The sequence below is a fragment of the Podarcis filfolensis genome (assembly GCF_964270895.1).
Source record: "Podarcis filfolensis genome assembly, chromosome: 8".
In the NCBI taxonomy this organism is placed as follows: Eukaryota; Metazoa; Chordata; class Lepidosauria; order Squamata; family Lacertidae; genus Podarcis; species Podarcis filfolensis.
In genome coordinates, this window is record NC_139611.1 from 3,331,572 (window position 1) to 3,349,485 (window position 17,914).

Sequence of the window (17,914 nt, forward strand, 5' to 3'; positions counted from 1 at the left end):
GGAGTGCACTGAATCTCATTTATGCTAAACACCTAAACAGATAAAAGAACCTAAGTTATTCATAACATCTCTGCCCTGTTCCTACTGGAAGAGGTCCCAAAGTTTGCCACTTACCATATTTGTAGGAGATTACATAGGGAATTTGGACAATCCCTCTCTTCTTTGGCCATCTTGGGTTGGCAGATGGGAACAGCCTGAAAGGACTCTAGATGGGAGAGAATCAGCCCCACTTTCACATCAGAAGCTGTGTTATAATGTGCCAGACCATTGCCAGCACTGGCTGGCAGCAGCTCTCCAGGGTTCCAAGGAAGAGCTTTTCCAGGGACTGAACCTGGGACCTTCAGCTTGTCTGCCCACTGAGCTGCAGCAGCCCCTCCACAAACCCTTTTGCTATCAACAGAATGCCAAGTTCTCCTGTTAGGGATGCTCCCGAGGTCACACCAAGGATTGCAGTGACCTCATCGGTCTCTGGACAGCAGTTTTTATGCTCTGCTTGTTCTTTTACTCTTTTAGTTTACAGAAGCAACCCAGCAGGCAATACCAAATTGTGGGCCAAAGACTGCCAACACAGTGCCAAGTTGCTGAAGCAAATCAGGCTGGGCAGAGCATCTGGAAGCCTCACGCGTGGATCTCTGAGCTGCACAGAAAACAGGCAGGATAGAAATGCAAAAGGGTTGCTTTAGGCACCAGTGTTCTAGGGGCACAAAGCTAACAGAATTCCCCTGGGCTGGTGAGAATGAGCTTCCCAGCAGTGCAAATACGTAGCAGCTTCATAGTTTTTCTCAGGACTGCAGCAGATGAATTCATGCAAACTATCAGCCACCCTCCTCTCCCACACAGTAGGGTTGCCATATTTCAATAGGTGAAAATCCGGACACAAGAAATATATTTTTAAGGAAATTCGCCAAAATCTACACTTACATACAGATTTCAGCCTTTTCCGCCAGGACACTTTTTCTGACAACCGAATCCCAGCTATGTCTGGGAAATTCTGGACATATGGCAATCATACCATACGGGTAGTTTGGTAAGCAAACAAGCTGCTCATGTTACCCAGATTCAACAGGATGTAGAGAGCAAGGATAGCAAGAACAGTGTTCTTCAGATGTTTATGAGCTGCAGTTCTTATCATCCCCTGATCACGGCGATTGCTGGCTGGCGCTGATGTGAATTGTAACCTGAAGGGCACCATGCAGCCACTCCTGATGTAGAGGCCCATGGGTAAATCAAGTAAATATATAAAAATACTTAACTGACCAACTGTGTTGCAGATAACTCGGTTGTGAACCCCCCAACATAAAGCCTGCCCCCTAAAATAAATCCTGGCTACGCCCTGGCCTGGCCACACTCAGATCTTCCACTAAGTCATCTTAGGAAAAAGTCTGTCTCTTGCACCAGTTCTGCCATCATTACCTACCGCTTTGACGATATCCCCCTCGATCAGAAAACTGCTTTCTGGTGCCCCTGGAAAAATCAGCTCTGGGAAGAGAAAAATGGGCTCAGTACCTGGCAGAAGCCTTTACCTGATCAAGTAGCCTAATACGACAGACTAGAGCTGAAAGCAAATTGCTGCAGTTTTTAACTTCAGACCTGCCACTCTGGTCACTCACATTTTGGATGCAACATTTTCTAACAAAATTCAGGTTTATCATACACATTTTTCCATCTCTGGATTGATTTTGGAAGCATCAGAGGTCTTAGATGGTGAACACTACATTTGATAGATCACACCCACACCATATGTTTGAAGAGCATGGCACCTAAAAAAGCACCCCAGGAACTAAAGTTTGCTTCTCACAGAACTAACAAACTACAGATCCCAGACTTTTGGGGGGGGGGCATGGGCTTCAAATGTGTGGTGTGGATGTAACCACAGCTATGCAATGGGATCTACTGCAAGAGAAGAAAAGTTGCACACAGTGTCCCAATAACCATCTGTGCTGGATGCAGCAGGGATCTGCACTCGAGTAGAATTTTTGGAATTTGAAAGCTGAAAAATCCAGCACACCCTAGTGCTGCAGTTCCGCCCAGTCACCAGCTGTGCCAGCCCTTATGACTGGCAGCTATCCTTGAATGCATGCATGGCAATATCAAGCCCAAAGCGTGGCCAAATAAGGTTTCCAGTGACCAGGGTTGAGTGAGTGGTTTCAGTGCACCCCTGCATATAGCATGGCCATGACCCCCCCCCTTTAGGCAGGGCAGCCTCTGTTTAAGGGGCAGTTCATTAAAAGAAACACAAGGCAAAATAAAGAAACACAAGGCGGAATAGTGGGAAACATGATAGTGATTATTATCTTTTGGTCAGTTTACTCATGAAAGTGAGCCAAACCTTGCAACTTACAAAAACAGCAGACTGAACCAGGGCAATGGGGGTTGGGAATGTATAAATCAGCATATTCAAGTGCCTGCTGCTACAGAAAGTCAAGTGTTTCATCATTTATATAGGCGGGGGGTGGGGGCATGTGCTCTTACCTTGGTTAATGTCAAGGATGTCATCAGGGGGATCCCTGGCCTCATCCCAGTCGCTCCCTTGGGCGTGCTCAACGTAGAAGGTGTCTCCCCGGCCATGTACGGGCAGCGCTAGAGAGAGGCACACCCGTTGCATCAACATCCACACCTTGTTGGAAGGACCCAAGAGGAGGCTAGCCACATAGGAAGCCAGCGTGGTGGAAAGGCCAGGGCCTGGAAGGCCTGGGTTCAAATCCCCACTCAGCCATGAAACTCACTAGGTGGGCCAGTCACCGCCTCTCAGCTCAACATACTTCACAGGGTTGCAGTGAGGATTAACTGAGAGGGAGAACCATGGTTTCTTTGAAGTAAAAAGTGGGATATAAATTCAAGAAATATTGGAAATTGCCTTACACTAGGTCAGGCTTCTTATTCATTTAGCTTGCCAACTTCCAGAGTCTCACCCATCATCACCTGTTACCTGAACCATTCGATTGAACCTGGGGCCTTCTGAATACAGATCAGCTGCTCTGCCACTGAGCTATGCCTCCTACTGCTGTTTCAGGATGCAGAACAGCCTAGGTCATGGTGATGCTTTACTCACATCCCCACCATACATTGAAAATACATAGATTCCCACCTCAAAGAATCCTGGGAACTATAGTTTGCTATGTGTGCTGGGAACTGTGCCCCAATAGCTCTCAGCGCTCTTGGCAAACTACAGTTCCCAGGATTCTTTGGGGCTGTGGCATGTGGAAACCATTACTTTTTGAAGTGGTATAAATGTGCTCTAAGCATATAGCGTGAAAGTGACTAAGGCATTACAGATTTATGGCTACTCTCAGGGCTTCTGAAGACAGGCAGGGCTTCTAACAAGTCCTGAGGATGGTGGGCTAATGGGAGTCTGTTCTTAAGGGGAAGTTGTGACCATTTTAAAACCAGTTTTAGATCTGCACCACAGCCAGTGCTGAATAGCACAATAAACATAATGTAAATTTAATTCGGTATCCCTACTAATCACTCTTTTGCCACCAGTGACCAAAAAATAACCTTTGCTGTTCAGTTTGATTTGTCAAGAAGATAAATACTAGGCTTCACCACAGGATGGCAAACTTGCAAATAACACACTGGTTTGAATTAGACACAGATTATTGAGCATTTTATATCCTACTTTTTGCTGCTTCAAGTACCTACATTACTCTATTTTTGCAGCAGTCATCGTTAAGCAAAGCATTGTGCAAATAGAAGGCAGGGAGTGTGAAAACAGCCTAGCTGAACGTGCTACCTAACCGAGACAGCTATTCATGCCCTTCAGCTCAGTAGCTGCTCTTGACCCCAGGATAGCACTCCTCCTTAATAGCAGCTTGCCTAAAACATATGGCCACCAAAAGGTTTAAGAGTCATACCACAGAGAGAGCCCCTGGCCAACTGAGGCCAAAGCACGCTACTTTCCAGAGCAGCAGACCCCACCCACCCAGTGAGTAAGTGGTTCAACCGAGGAGGAGCAGCCTGGGTCCCAGGATTGCCAAGTGGTGGGGCGTTGCAAACTGTTAGGAACAAAGGAATCCGTGTTTTGTTGAGTCAGAGCATTGGTCTGGCTGGCAGCAGCTCTCCTGGGTTTCAAGCAAGGGGGGGTCTTTCCCAGCCCTTCCTGGTGATACCAGGGACTGAAATTGGGAGCTTCTGCATGCAGCTAGCCCTGAGCTAAGGCCCTTCCTCTTCCACAAGGTCTACAAGCAGATACACTGATGCCTCGTTTGTTAAAAAGAATTAGCCCTTACCTGAAAGCAGCCAAAAAACACTTATAACCACAGTCCAAAAGTGAAGGAATACAGCCATAGCGGAAGAAAAAAGCCCACTGCTACCGTGTGTATTTTTATAAGTACGATAAATCTCCCCTAAACAAACTGCAAACAATACTTAGGCCACAAACAAAGGGGACCCCTGGATCTTTTATATAGAGCAGCAGGGAAAAGGCAACACCTGGCAAAAGCCTCTTCATTAGGAGGTCAGTTTAACCCCTTGTGTGATGAAGCCCTTCTGCAGCTTCCTCTTACAGTCTACAGCTTGAAGAGCTCACTCAACCAGTACAGATCAGATTGCCACCTTTTCCCTTCTGGATCTGCTCCTGGGCCTTTAAGAGCAGCCTGGCACTTTGAAGATTAGCAGGTGAAGCCTTTTCCTGTCATGGGGATTGTAATGGCAGAGCTTGTGATTTGTTGGTGCTCCTTTAAATGAATGATCTCATTCATCCTCCTGCAATGCAGGAATATCACAGGTGGCCAATATGGGGCTCGAACCTGGTTATCAACACTCTTTAGCCAACTGAGCTGCCTGCCTTCCGTTTCAGTTCTAGCAGAGGGTCTTAGAGGCTCCTCTGAATAAAGCCTCTTTTATAAAACTGCTCCTCATTCCTGATGCCCAGAAAAATTACAGAGATGTACTGAAAGTTTTGCCCATTCAGGAATTGCCTTGCTGGATCAGGCCAATAGCTGTCAACGTTTCCCTTTTTTAAAGGGAAATTCCCTTATTCCTAATAGGATTCCTTGCAAGAAAAGGGAAAAGTTGACAGCTATGATCAGGCCCCCTAACCCAGCTTTTTTTTTTGCTTCTGGTTTTAGTGTGTTTATTGTGAATTGCATTTATATTTCACTGTTCATGTAAATGGCCCAGATTATGTGCTTGGATTGCTGACACAGCAATGTAATAAACAAACAAATAGTTATTTATAGAAATAAATAATAGGGGGCGTAAAAGGGAGTGTTTCAGCAGGTGCAACTTGAGGCCAGGGATCAGGACCTGGGGCTGGCATTGTCAGGGACCTGCTGGTGCTCACTCCCCCATTTCTCATACCTTCCAAAATTTCTCCGAAGAAAATAGGGACGTCCCATTCCATATTGATAATTTTATTATTTATACCCCACACATCTTACTGGGTTGCCCCAACCACTCTGTGCAGCGTCCAACATATATAAAAACATAAAAAATATTAAACATAAAAAACTTTCCCTATGCACAGGATTGCCTTCAGATGGCTCCGGGGTCTGATAACTCCATACCCTCCAACATTTCTCCAATGAAGGTAGGGACGTCCTAAAGAAAAGTGGAATCAAATCTAGAATCAAATCAGAAACCAAGATTCTCTAAATCAGTGATGTCCCTGGAAAATAGGGACACATGGAGGGTCTGCTTTATTTCTCCTCCTTGCTGCTTGTTTGCCTGCCTCGTCCAAGCACATCATCAACAGCCAGGAAGCTGTTTTCACCGCCATTGCTCTCTCCTTCTGAGAAGTGATGGGGATTAGGTCATGATGGAGAGGGCAAGCAGATGGCCAGTGGCGAAAGTGGCAAGGAAGTGAGCCCACTCAGTGCCCACTATGGGCATTTTGCCCAAGGCCAGCCCCCAGCCCCCATTCTTCACTTCCAAGCTAACACTGCCATAAGTCCATCTGCTTCAGTGCAAAGGTTTTGAACAGTCCAAAGAAGGAGGCACCGTGTCGCTGTTTTCCTGCTCTTATAAGCAGCATTTAGCCACAAGGGGGCAGTCAGACTCAGCTAAACAGAAGAGGATGTGCAACAGATGCTTCTATGCATCATGTTTGGGTCTCCAACTCCCATCAGCCCCAGCCAGCACAGCTGTCTGAAACAAAACATCTGGAAGTTACCAGGTTGGCAAAGGCTAATATAAATGGACAGACACATACACACATACCCCATACTAACCCAAATGTCCTTGTTCCCTCTCTGATGTGCTAAACAATATTACAAAGAGATGGAGAACAAATATTGTTTTTAACAGGAGATTAGACAAAATCAGAAAAGTAAGACTTTTTAAGAAGCTGATATTATCTATACTTGGCATGGCTAGAAGTTTCTGTAGCCAATCAGAAGCTGTGCCTTGGTTTCTGAACATTTCTGGAAGTTGAACAGACTTCTGGAACGGATTCCATTCGACTTCCGAGGTACCACTGCATATCCCACAAGTTCAAAGTTCAAAGTTCGCCTAAGCTATTCACTTGCCTCAGTAGCCTTTGGGAGTGCCTTGTTGTATCAGTCTCAAGCCCTCATGGAGGTTTATAACGCTGGCCTTGTGTGGTTGAGAAAATGATCGCGATGTGGTATGTAATGTTCTTTGAAATACAGTCATACCTCGGATTGAATGCGCTTCGGGTTGAGCGCGTTTGAGTTGCACTCTGTGGCAACCCAGAAGTAACGGAGTGTGTTACTTCCGGGTTTCGCCGCTTGCGCATGCACAGACGCTCAAAATGACATCACGCGCATGCGCAGAAGCGGCGAAAAGCGACACGTGTGTGCACAGACGTGCCGTCGCTAGATACATTTACCTCTAGATGCGAACGGGGCTCCGGAACGGATCCCGTTCGTATCCAGAGGTACCACTGTATATTATTGCTGCCTTCAAGGGAAATAGGGGCCAGGTGCACACAAGAGGGCAATGGACTGTGTGCACGCATTCATGCATAAGCAGGCCAGCATAAAAGAATATCTGAATGTGCCATGGCTATCTTTAGGGCCTGTGTTGGTGCCCACAAGTGAGTGAACATCTGTGGCTGGGATTTTCTAGCTGAACGTGGCTGTTTCGGGTGAGTGGGCTGAGATGAAGTAATGCTGCTGGGTAAATTTAGTGCAAACAGAATGTTTCTGGCTGTGGGGGGGGGGGAGTAACTGACACATAGAGCAGGGGTGCCAACTTGAATGAAATATTGTGGGGGCCCAGGTAAGTCCTGCACAAAAATCAATCACATTACACGGTGTACACACACCATTTGAATGGGAATGTCCATCAACTTTGTTGGGGCCCAGCCCCCTCAGATATTTTATTGCAGGGGCTGAAGCCCCCATGGGCCCTACAGCTGGCTCCTATGGCACAGAGACAGAGTCCATTGGTATTTCTGATGGAGGTGAAATAGCAAAAAAAGAAAGTTCTTGAGAAGGTTCTAGGGTGCTTTTTCCTTTTCTTCACCCTGACTATAACTTCTGATCTCCCAAATCTGAGAAGGGTTGCTGACTTTTTTCTTTTACTGCCCCTAACCCTGTGCCTTTATAATCTGACATACAGAAGTTAAATGGGTGAATCTCTTCCTGGCAAGATATGTGAAAGACCACACACAGGTACTTAATCTTAATCTCTCTCTCTTATGCTGCTGTTAAAAAGACACAGGGGAGGAAAAAGCAGGGGAGGAAATGGAAACCCCAAATTGGCACAATCTTGCCCAAAATTGGTGCCAGTGAAGAAATGGGATGTGCTGCTCCTGTTGGTCTCTGGGGCCTAGTTTGCCACTCTAACCCAGGATAGACAAAGGCATGGCCCTTGGTGCCTTTTTCGACGGCCTTTGGTAACATTTGATGCCCCCCAAGCCCAGTCAGTGAGGCACGGGGCTTGGGGAAGGAGGCGAAAGGGTCCTAAGAGTTATCCTGCTGATATAAGAATTCTAAGTTCTCAAATATAGAGTAAATGTTCATAAATGTACAAAGCAAACAGACATGTAAGTATATAAATCACATATCTGAAATAGTACAGGAGAGCAATCCTGAAGCCATTTTGACTCTCCCAAATTGACCTCAAATATTTCTCTGCAAGGAGGAAAGAAATGGGAAAAGTTTTCTAGTTGTCTTTGGACTGTAGGGGCTTACACCTCCCTGCAAATATAGTCTGGCAAGTATCTGTTAAGATGAGAAAACTATCAATATGGGTAAGAGATTCAGGAACTAAAGTATTTACCATCACAAAGGAATGGCCAGGCTACCCAGAAAATGCAACCAAGTAAGGTATTATCAGGCATCCTGGCAGAAAAGAGAGAAGCAACATTCTCAAATTTCTGCTGGAGACTGCCTCCTTCAGTGATGTATATATGATGTTTTTGGGGGTGGTCTTAGGTTAGAGTTGTGGGCAATTTCAAAAGTCTTTGTAGGGGCTTGTGCACCATTGTTCCTGGTCTCTCCTACCTCCTTGTAAGGAGGGGAGGGAACTCTGTTGTGACAGAAAAATAAAGCTCTGCCTTGCTTTCTGTGGATCTTGTCTCCATCCATTCATCTCAAACTGATCATGGATTTAGGGGACTCACTCCCTTGGACAGCAAAAGCCAATCCCCCTACTTTATCTATAACACCGCCTCCTTCCCAAAGCCTAGTTAGTGCTTTCCCAGATTTGGGAAGGAGATCTTAAACCATGGCTGAGAGACTAATGGAGGTTGCAGGTGTAGCTTTGCCTCTACGCAAGGTAGGATGTCCGTGGGTTTTCAAAGCACCAGACCTTAGCTGCTGGACTCCGCTGATCAGCTAGTGGCAGCTGTCTGTGATATGCCCGTGGTCCTGTATCAGTTGTTTTTTTTTCCTGGAAGAGGGAAGGATTAGAAAATGTACTCTTTCCCCCTCCTCCCCTCCATCTCAATATCCCACCTGCCACTCACAGCTAATTCCTCCTGCTGACACACAGCCTGGATCCCCCCCCCCCCCCCGAGGGATGGCTCTGGTCTAGACAGGGCAACTTGCCAAGATCCAGAGATGGACTGATTGAGGGCAAGCAGAGGTCAACTAAAGCTCTCGGCCTGTGCGAGGAAGGGGGCATCAATCTTTCTCTGCCAGCTGCCTTGACAAAAACATCAGAGGTAAGGTCAAGCCACATGGCCACAGCTAAGCTTCCACGAGCTTATTCTGTAATCAAATCAAAGTTCTGTACCAAAGGAACACCAGTATTATTTTAAGCAGCTAGCGCTGAACAGCAACAAAGCATCTGAGCTAGACTCACTGCAGCCATAAGCTCTTCAGGACTGGTGACATGACTGATGAGAACTTTTGACAAATTGAATGGTTTTATTTTTTTTTAAGAGACCACTTGCAGTGTGGATGCATCCTACTTTAAAGGTAAAGGTAAAGGGAGCCCTGACCATTAGGTCGAGTCGTGGCCGACTCTGGGGTTACGGCGCTCATCTCACTCTATAGGCCGAGGGAGCCGGCATACAGCTTCCGGGTCATGTGGCCAGCATGACTAAGCTGCTTCTGGTGAACCAGACCAGCGCACGGAAACACCGTTTACCTTCCCGCCAGAGTGGTACCTATTTACCTACTTGCACTTTGATGTGCTTTCAAACTGCTAGGTTGGCAGGAGCATCCTACTTTAGCCTTTGCTAAATGGGTTTGCCTTGCCTTCCAGGGTTCAAGAAGTTCTGTCAGCTGGGCAAAATGTGTGTGTGTGTGTGTACAACATCAAGCATCAAGAGACTCAAGAAGCAATATAAAAACTGGTTGTTTATTGCAACAGGTAATAATAAATATAAAGTGCAAAAGACATTTACGATCAATGTCAGTCAAGAAAGAGGTCTCCTCTTTCTTCCACAAATGTACAAACTGTATATTGCGGGGAGGGGGCAGAAAGAGGTCACTGGGCACAATCCCCCAGAAAGTTTGCCTGTGCAAGCCTCATTGAAATGAGTGGGAGGTACACAGGACAGCCCAGTGAGTTTATGACAACACCCTGGGGAAGGGAAGGAGGGGTTTATTTGGCTGCAGTGGGTGTTGTCCATTCTCAGTGCATTCAGAAGAGAGCCCCTTCCCCTACCGCCCCTCCATACCAGAAGGCAGGATACTTGCCTGTTCTTCCCCCAGGGCTGGGGGAGGGGGACAGCTGTAAAATTGGCAGTGAATTCTCCCCTCTTGATCTGGGGATGCGGAACCCAACTCTCACCCTAATAAAGCTTATTGACTCCCAGTTTCACAGCATATATGAATAACGAGCAATCCGTTACGGATGGAGCTTGATGATCTATGGCTGACCTGCATAAGGCTGGAGACCAGAGGCAAGCAGCTCGTACCACTTGGACAATGGAGACAGAGTAGTTCAAGTGTATAATCTTACTTCCTATGCTTAAAATAAAATCTGGTCTACAGTTGACTTGAGGATAGTCAGGTGAAGATAGCCAACCAAGCTTCTTTTTAGAAGGACCTCTCACTTACATATTACTCAGTCTTTAAAGCTTCAGTGAAACACCTTCAGTTTTTCTGACAGAAGGCAGAGAGAAGCCTTTAAATGGGGAAGTGTGCTATCAATTCCTGCATAGGGCCAGCTGATAAAAATGTAGAAAAGGAGGGATACTGGAGTGCCTTAGCCATAGGACTATAAAGTCACCTCCATTCAACCTGAATTCTCAGGCTGAAGGGAGAATTAGGCCAGTTGCAGTTAAGTCTTCTTCAGCTTTTTCAAAGCTGGGACTCACCTTAAGTCCAAACAAGCATTGAGGGACATACTTGTTTTGTCCTTTTGGCCAAGCCGCAATCCAGCAGTGATTCCCAGTGCACCAGCTGAAGGGATGGCACAATGGTGAACAGACTGTTGGGACACGAGCAAGGCAGACTCAGGTTCCCAAAGGCCAACTCAGCCCATGGAACTTAGAGGGTGTCTAGATGCCAGTCACCCTCTCTGGTTAACCTCTCTCTCAAAAGCTGTTGCGAGGATCAAATGAGAAGAGTCTTGTTCATGCCACCCTAAGCCCCACGAAGGAAGGGTGAGATACACACCGGCAACGGCTATCCAACTATAAGCCTCTCGCTGGCTTGTTCACATTTTATACTTCACTTTGACATCAGCATACCATATAGGGTACAATGGCTTAACCCAGCCTTTGCTAACTTGGTGTCCTCCAGATCTACAACTCCCCCAGTGTCCGAAACATCTGGAGAACACCAGACGGCTGAAGGCTGGATTAGCACAATATCATTGCATTATGATAATCAGTTCCCACTTCCCCAAGTAGCTTCAACCTCAAAAAAAGAAAACCTTCTGACAATCCTATCAGGAGTTTGCAGCACAGCTGCATTGCCATTGCTAGGATATGATGCCACAGTGTTAAGCTGCAATTATTTGCGTTTGGGGTGTGTGTGGACAGTAATGATCAATAAGCACTGGCTTTGGACTGTAGTAGAGAAGGAGAGAATGCATCACCTGAAGAGATCTGGCCTTAAAGCTCTTCCCCAACAAAGGGACAGGACAGCTTCCCAACACACAGTTGGAGCCACCCTCTTTTCTTCACTCCTGATACACTCTTGTTTTGCTTTTGTAGTCATGAGACTGAAGTCAGGATTTAGTGCAATAGAAAACAAATGAACCAAAACCACAACATTGTCCTTTGCTGCAGCACCCGCTTGGAGATGTAAACAGAAACACACATTATCAGTCTTTTTGTCCGCAGAGAGGAAGGTTGCCCCACCCTCCCAGCTGGGTCTGTGGGGCGGCTGGGCTAATGACACAGCACCTCCGTCTCGAACTGCAGGAGCTGCCCCATGAAGCCAAAGTTGGGAGAGATCACCCCACGGCGCTGCTTGACAAAGTCGAAGGCCTCTTCCAGCCGCACCCGGCGGCTCTGGATCAAGTAGGCAAGGCAAATGGTGGCCGAACGGGAGATGCCAGCTTGGCAGTGCACCAGCACACGCCCACTGCTGTTCTTCACTGAATCTGCAGGAGGAGAAAAGCAAGAAGAGCCACATAAGAGACAGCCCACAAGAGCAGCGCAGCCCTAGAGCCAGAAGCAGACATATCCAAGGAGCAAGTGCATTTATGGGGCAAGGGGGGGGCATTTTTGTTGCCTGCATGGTAGAAGGAGGATGTAGCTTAGTGGTAGAGCATCTGCTCTGCATGCAGAAGGTCCCAAATTCAATCCCTGGCATCTCCAGGTAGGGCTGCAGCCCCTGCCAGCCAGTGTACACAATATAGATCTAGATGGGCCAACATGAGGCAGCTTGCTGGTTTTCCTAATCAATAAGAAGGGGAATCTTCTACCAAGTTACTTCTCAAAAGAAGGGTGGGGGTGTGTGCATCTGTGTGTTTGCTTGGCATTCTGTGTGGTACAGCTTTGGAGGTCAACCCCCAACCGTCTACAAAACCATCTTGTCACTCACAATATTAAGCAAAATAGAGGTTCAAAGCATATCAGTATGCCATGGGAATAGCAAATCTCTCAAAATCTCTTCCACTATCACAAGGGATAACTTAATCCTCTGGAATATGAGGCAGGTATGGATGACAGTTTCTCTACCACACATCTGCCCCCGTTTGTGGCAAAACCCTCCCTACAAAGTGGCAAGATGGTGCAGACAACCAAGTTCACCATCAGGGAATGAGAGTTCTTTGTGCAGAAAAGGTTTGCCTGGCTGGCCACCTGCACTTACCAATGAAGTCAATGGCTTCCTGGAACCACACGCTGATCTCAGCCATGTGGTTGTCTTCCACTGGGATGCTCTTGTACAGGAACTGGCCTTCGAAGTAGTTGGGGCAGCTGGAGGAGACGTTGAGCACAGCAGTGATTCCAAGGGACTCCAGAACCTCCCGGTTGGAGGAGTGGTAGCAACTGCCCAGGTAGAGGAATGGCAGAATCTCCACTGGGCCCCCCTGCAGAAGAGAAAGAACAAGGAGAGTGCACCCATCAGCCTTTGTGCCAAAATAGGATTGATGGTGAATATTGTAGGGATGAATCAAGTAGTGTTACTATTATGCTATCAAGGGTTATTAGCAGATTAATAAATGAAGCTGATAATGCCAAGGTTAAAGGTTCAATCCCCGTATGGCACAGCTGCATATTCGTGCACTGCAGGGGGTTGGACTAGATGACCCTCAGGGTCCCTTCCAACCCCACATTTCTATGATTCTATCATTTAGTTGGTTAATGGGCAAGAGCTTTGAGATGAAGACACTTTGGCTTTTTTAAAAAAGGTTATTTGAGTCTTGTATGTTACTGCAAAGGGGAGGAAAGAAAAAAACATTACAGATAACCCTTCCTTCTAACAAAACTTTTGCTGATTAAACTATAAACTCTTGGACTTCCTTGGATATCTTCACAACCATCTATATTGAGGTTTTGGTAATATGCAATCGTAAAAAAGAATAACTGATTTAAGTTTTTTTTTTTATTTATCTGTTACTAGACAGACCACAGGCACCAACAAGGGGGGCTGGGGGCTGAGGGCCCCCCAAAATACTTAAGAGCTGGGCCTAAAAAAAAATCTGCAGTTGCCGTGTGCGCATGCTGTGTGATATGCTTGCCTTAATCATGGAGCCCATGCAGCATGTGCACAACACATTAACATGTCGCACGACTGACATCAGCACATCACACAACATGCCGGTGTTACTTGCGTATGTCACGTGGTACCGGCCCCCTCAATTGCGGGGGCAAGGCAGCGCACTTGAGACAGACAGTGCATCAGGTGAAATCCTTAAAGTAGGCGACAGCCTTGGTGGTTACCAGCTCCAAGCCTCAGGGAGAGGATGGACAAGAACACCTGAATAAATATACCTTTATGCAGTCTCAACTGTATTTTGTCATGTGAGCAGTAATTTTACTAAGATTACTCACATAGCAAAGTCTAGACAGTGCAATTAAATGGCCCAGAATATTATTTTAAAAAATATCTGCTTAGAGTAATATGGGGGAGGGGGGAATTGGTATTTCGGCTTCTTGCTGCTTTGGTCTCCAGATTCACATGAACTTACCTGGTCATACAAGGGAGTAATTGCTTCTGTGCTGTTGTCTTCAGGGCTTTGGAGAGCAGGAGATGGAGATGGAGGCGATGTAGCAGGTGTTGGCGATGTCAAGCACAGTTCTGGAAAACTGGCTTGGAAATTCTCAAAGCCACCTAAACATCAGACGAATGGAGAGTTTTTAGTGTGTATCTCAGTTGGGGATGAATGTTATACATATGCAACCACTAAGGACATATCGGATTGGAATAGTTTATAGTGCCCACACATTTCATTCAGATCTATTCATAATAGTGACTAATCTACTTTGCCTTTAAAATACACTTTCATTAAAAAGTACCTGCAGTGACACCACTATTGTGGCCACAAACTTTAACTTGTGTTTGTGCTATCTTGTATGATTGATTATTTTATGCATGGATAGGCCCAGATTTACTGCTGTCAGTAACAAATGTATTTATTTGGTATCTGGCATTGTGTTTTCCAATTTAGTTACCACTATAGCAGTCAGACTTAGCTGCAAGTAACCTTGGGAACAGCTGGGATGAGTCTGCTTGGGATACAGCAATTCTATTCCAGGGCTATCCTGGCTTTATGTTAATGCCTCCTAATTAAACTTAAAAAAAAAATCCCCCCTAAAACTGAATTTTCTTCAGTTCTCCCAATTAAAGATGCAGTTGGACTCAAAGGTTTTGGGGGAAAGGTGAGGAATTCAGCTAAGTGTAAACTTGTCTTGGCAAGTTAAAGCCTCTAGAGAGATTGCCCTAATACATCAAGGCTTTTTATTTTTTCCTATCAAGTCAAATGTTTGAACTTGAAGCAACTCCTTTCCAGCCCAAAATAATTATAATTATTAATGTTATCCCACCCACTATCCCAAAATAGCACAGGATAAAAGTTTAATAAATATAAATAGATTGCCTCTTGACTAAGATCTACTTACAGCAGGCCTCCTTAAATTAATAGGCTTAAGATAGTAATGTCCATTAATTCCAATGGGTCTACTCCGAGTAGGCCTAGCATTTGATCTAACTTATCATGTATGCCCATGTAGAGTGGGCAAATAGAGAGGCTGCGACTGGCCCACCGTCACCTAGCGAGCGTGGGGACCTGAACCCTTCCGGGGGGCACCAGCTACGGGCCCCTCCCTTCCTTCAAGCCCCATCCCAAAGACGCCCCCTCCCTCTCCTGGGAGAGGGTCGTGTCTCGCCCCCCCGGCGGCGGTGCTCACCTTGCAGCAGGTAGATGTGCGAGGTGCCGGCCCGCTCCTCCCGCAGCAGCGCGTTGAGCAGCAGGCGGGCCAGGCTGTCGGGGCGCAGCGCGGCGGGCGAGCGGCTGGCCTCGTCCAGCACCACCAGGTGGCTGAGCTCGCCCTTGCGCAGCCGGGCCAGCAGCGCCCGGTCGGGGAGCAGCCAGTCCAGGCTGACGGCGCTCCGGCCGCGGGAGCGGCGCCGCAGCAGCCCGTTCCAGTGCACGGGCCGCGAGTCCCGCAGGTGCGCCTGGCAGAAGGCCAGGAAGGGCCGGCAGTCCAGCGCCAGCGTGCGCGCGCTCTCCCGGGGGTCCCGCAGCAGCGCCGCCAGGCCGGAGCTCTCCAGGGGCACCACCTCCTCGATCACCATCCTTGCGCCGGCCCAGGAAACCCGAGATCGAGAGAGAGGGCAAGCAATAGTAATCACGGTAGAAGACAGAGGCGAGCTTTTGCGCAACAGTCCCGGCGATGCCTCTCTCGCAAGCCCGCGGAGGATCCTACTTCGGTTCCAGTCTGCAGCCCAGTTCCGCGCGGGAGCTTAAGTACCGCGCCGCTCGCGGGCGGAGCTCCTCCCGGGGCTGCCATATATGGAAGTGTGCGTCACCGAGGAACTCCCCGGCCGGGCCCTTCCCCCTCACGTGGAGGGAGAGGAGCCGCGCTCGGTGGCCGGGATCCGGAGGCAGCCAGACGGCATGAGATGATCCGCCTTGGCCCATATTGGGGAGGAACTGTTTCCTTTTCGTGCCAATCTCTTCCGTCACCAGACCTCAAAGCAGCCGCAGATGGAAGTTCGAGACTCGCCTGCTAAGAGGATCAGCCTGGCCCCTGAGAACGGGAATCTGCACCTCAAAGTTCCCTTAAAACACTAAAGGACTACGTGTATGTGTGAATGGGCCACTGTAGGGATCACACACTACAGAAACATTTTGCATATTTCCTTCCTTCAGCTCAAAGGGCTCTTTTCGGTGAACTGCATTTAGCAGCCAACAATCAATTAACTGTCTGTGGACTTGGAAGAGACCCGAGCGCCCTCTGTTCCAAGCCCTTGCAACGCAGGAATCACAGCTAAGAAACCCCTGACAGATGACCACCCCCACCGCTGTTAAAAACCTCCAATGAAGGGCAGTCCACAGCTTCCCAAGGCAGTTCCTTCCACTGTCAAACAGGTCCTAGCCTCAGAACATTCTTCATATTTAGTTGGAATTTCCTTTTTTGCAATTTGAATCAATTGGTTTGGGTCCTACCCGTCAGAGTAGCAGAAAGCAAATTTGCTCCATCTTCAATGGGACAACCCTTCAGATATTTGGATAGTTAGTTTTTATTTATTTACTTGATTCTGAACTGTTGTCAAGAAATCTGAAGAAGTCTTGTCTCTTTTTTTCTTTTGGTGTGCTGGGCCTAGTTGATCACACAAAAGGAGTGTGTGTGTGAGAGAGAGAGAGAGAGAGAGAGAGAGAGATGTCCATCAATTGTATTTCCATCCTGTGCCCCCACCATATCACAATCATGTAAACATTATGCTTGGGAATTATTTCCCCTTCCTCACCTACGCTAGTTGTCTGCTTTGTCATAACAAATTAGCACATACAGTGGTACCTCGGGTTACAGGCGCTTCAGGTTACAGACGCTTCAGGTTACAGACTCCGCTAACCCAGAAATAGTACCTCGGGTTAAGAACTTTGCTTCAGGATGAGAACAGAAATTGTGTGGTGGTGGCGCGGCAGCAGTGGGAGGCCCCATTAGCTAAAATGGTACCTCAGGTTAAGAACGGTTTCAGGTTAAGAACGGACCTCCAGAACGAATTAAGTTCTTAACCTGAGGTACCACTGTACAGGCTCCATGGGAAGAAAGAATTCAGCCAAAAGGATCGTCCTCTCCTCCTGCCAGCAGGTAGTGCTGCACTCATTAAGTGATTCAGTCATCCAAGGATATGCTTCTCAAGAGATTAAGACACAGCAGTGTTGCAAAATAATCTAGGATGTTCTCTCCTGATATGCATTACCTGATTTGTGTTCCCCAACCTGCAGCCCTCCTGAACTCCTGTTCAATGAAGCTGTGCCACCTGAACATACACAACAGCTGTGTCCCAAATGTACACACCTCAACTTAACTGCAAAGTGAATGTGGCTTCTTATGTTTTGTTATTTCAGATAAAAGCTGGTCTGAGGTGAAATGCATCCAACAGGAGTATTCCATAAGAAACTACAGAACAGACATGGATTGTGGCAAATGTTACGTGTACTCCGCTTCAAACACCAGTGGGGGAGCACACTGGAGCCAGAGTAAACAGTAATGTGTATACAGCCTAGGACTACAGCCCTGGGCAGTTAACACAATGGTGCTCTGAGTAGACAAGTGCAAGATTCCACTGTAAATTGCTGTATTGAAGCCTATTCCAAATCTGCTGGGAGGTGGGGGAGTCAACAAGGGAGGAATATGAGCAGATTCAGGTCCTGAGGGTGAGTTTCAGCTGAGAATAAGAACTAAAAGCTTAAGCTAAAGACTTAATGAACAAATGTGAATTCCATCATCCCAGAGAAGAGAAGGAGGTGAAACTGGTAGCTACAGTGTGGAGTTCTTAACTCTTGTATACCGGAAACTGAAGGCAATAAACAACATGCTTTATTGGTTTTGATGAGGGTTATAAATATCGTACGTATTGAGTACCATTTAATAAGCAGCCTCTGACTTTTATAAGGAATTCCACAGTAGCATTTAGGATATTGGAAA

General features: G+C 47.0%; 1 protein-coding gene and 1 long non-coding RNA gene across 2 annotated transcripts in view; one reads left to right on the forward strand and one right to left on the reverse strand.

Annotated features, from left to right (window-relative positions):
* Window positions 1–17,914, forward strand: part of LOC310769933 — a 228,647-nt gene that overhangs the window by 95,955 nt on the left and 114,778 nt on the right. The gene's annotated exons all lie outside the window — the stretch shown is intronic.
* Window positions 9,696–15,769, reverse strand: DUSP2 (dual specificity phosphatase 2). Its single transcript, XM_083625773.1, has 4 exons — window positions 15,167–15,769; window positions 13,948–14,090; window positions 12,627–12,846; window positions 9,696–11,913 (listed from the first exon to the last, which is right to left on the reverse strand). Exons 1-4 carry the CDS (start codon window positions 15,552–15,554, stop codon window positions 11,699–11,701), a joined length of 966 nt encoding a protein of 321 aa, XP_083481899.1. The 5' UTR covers window positions 15,555–15,769; the 3' UTR covers window positions 9,696–11,698.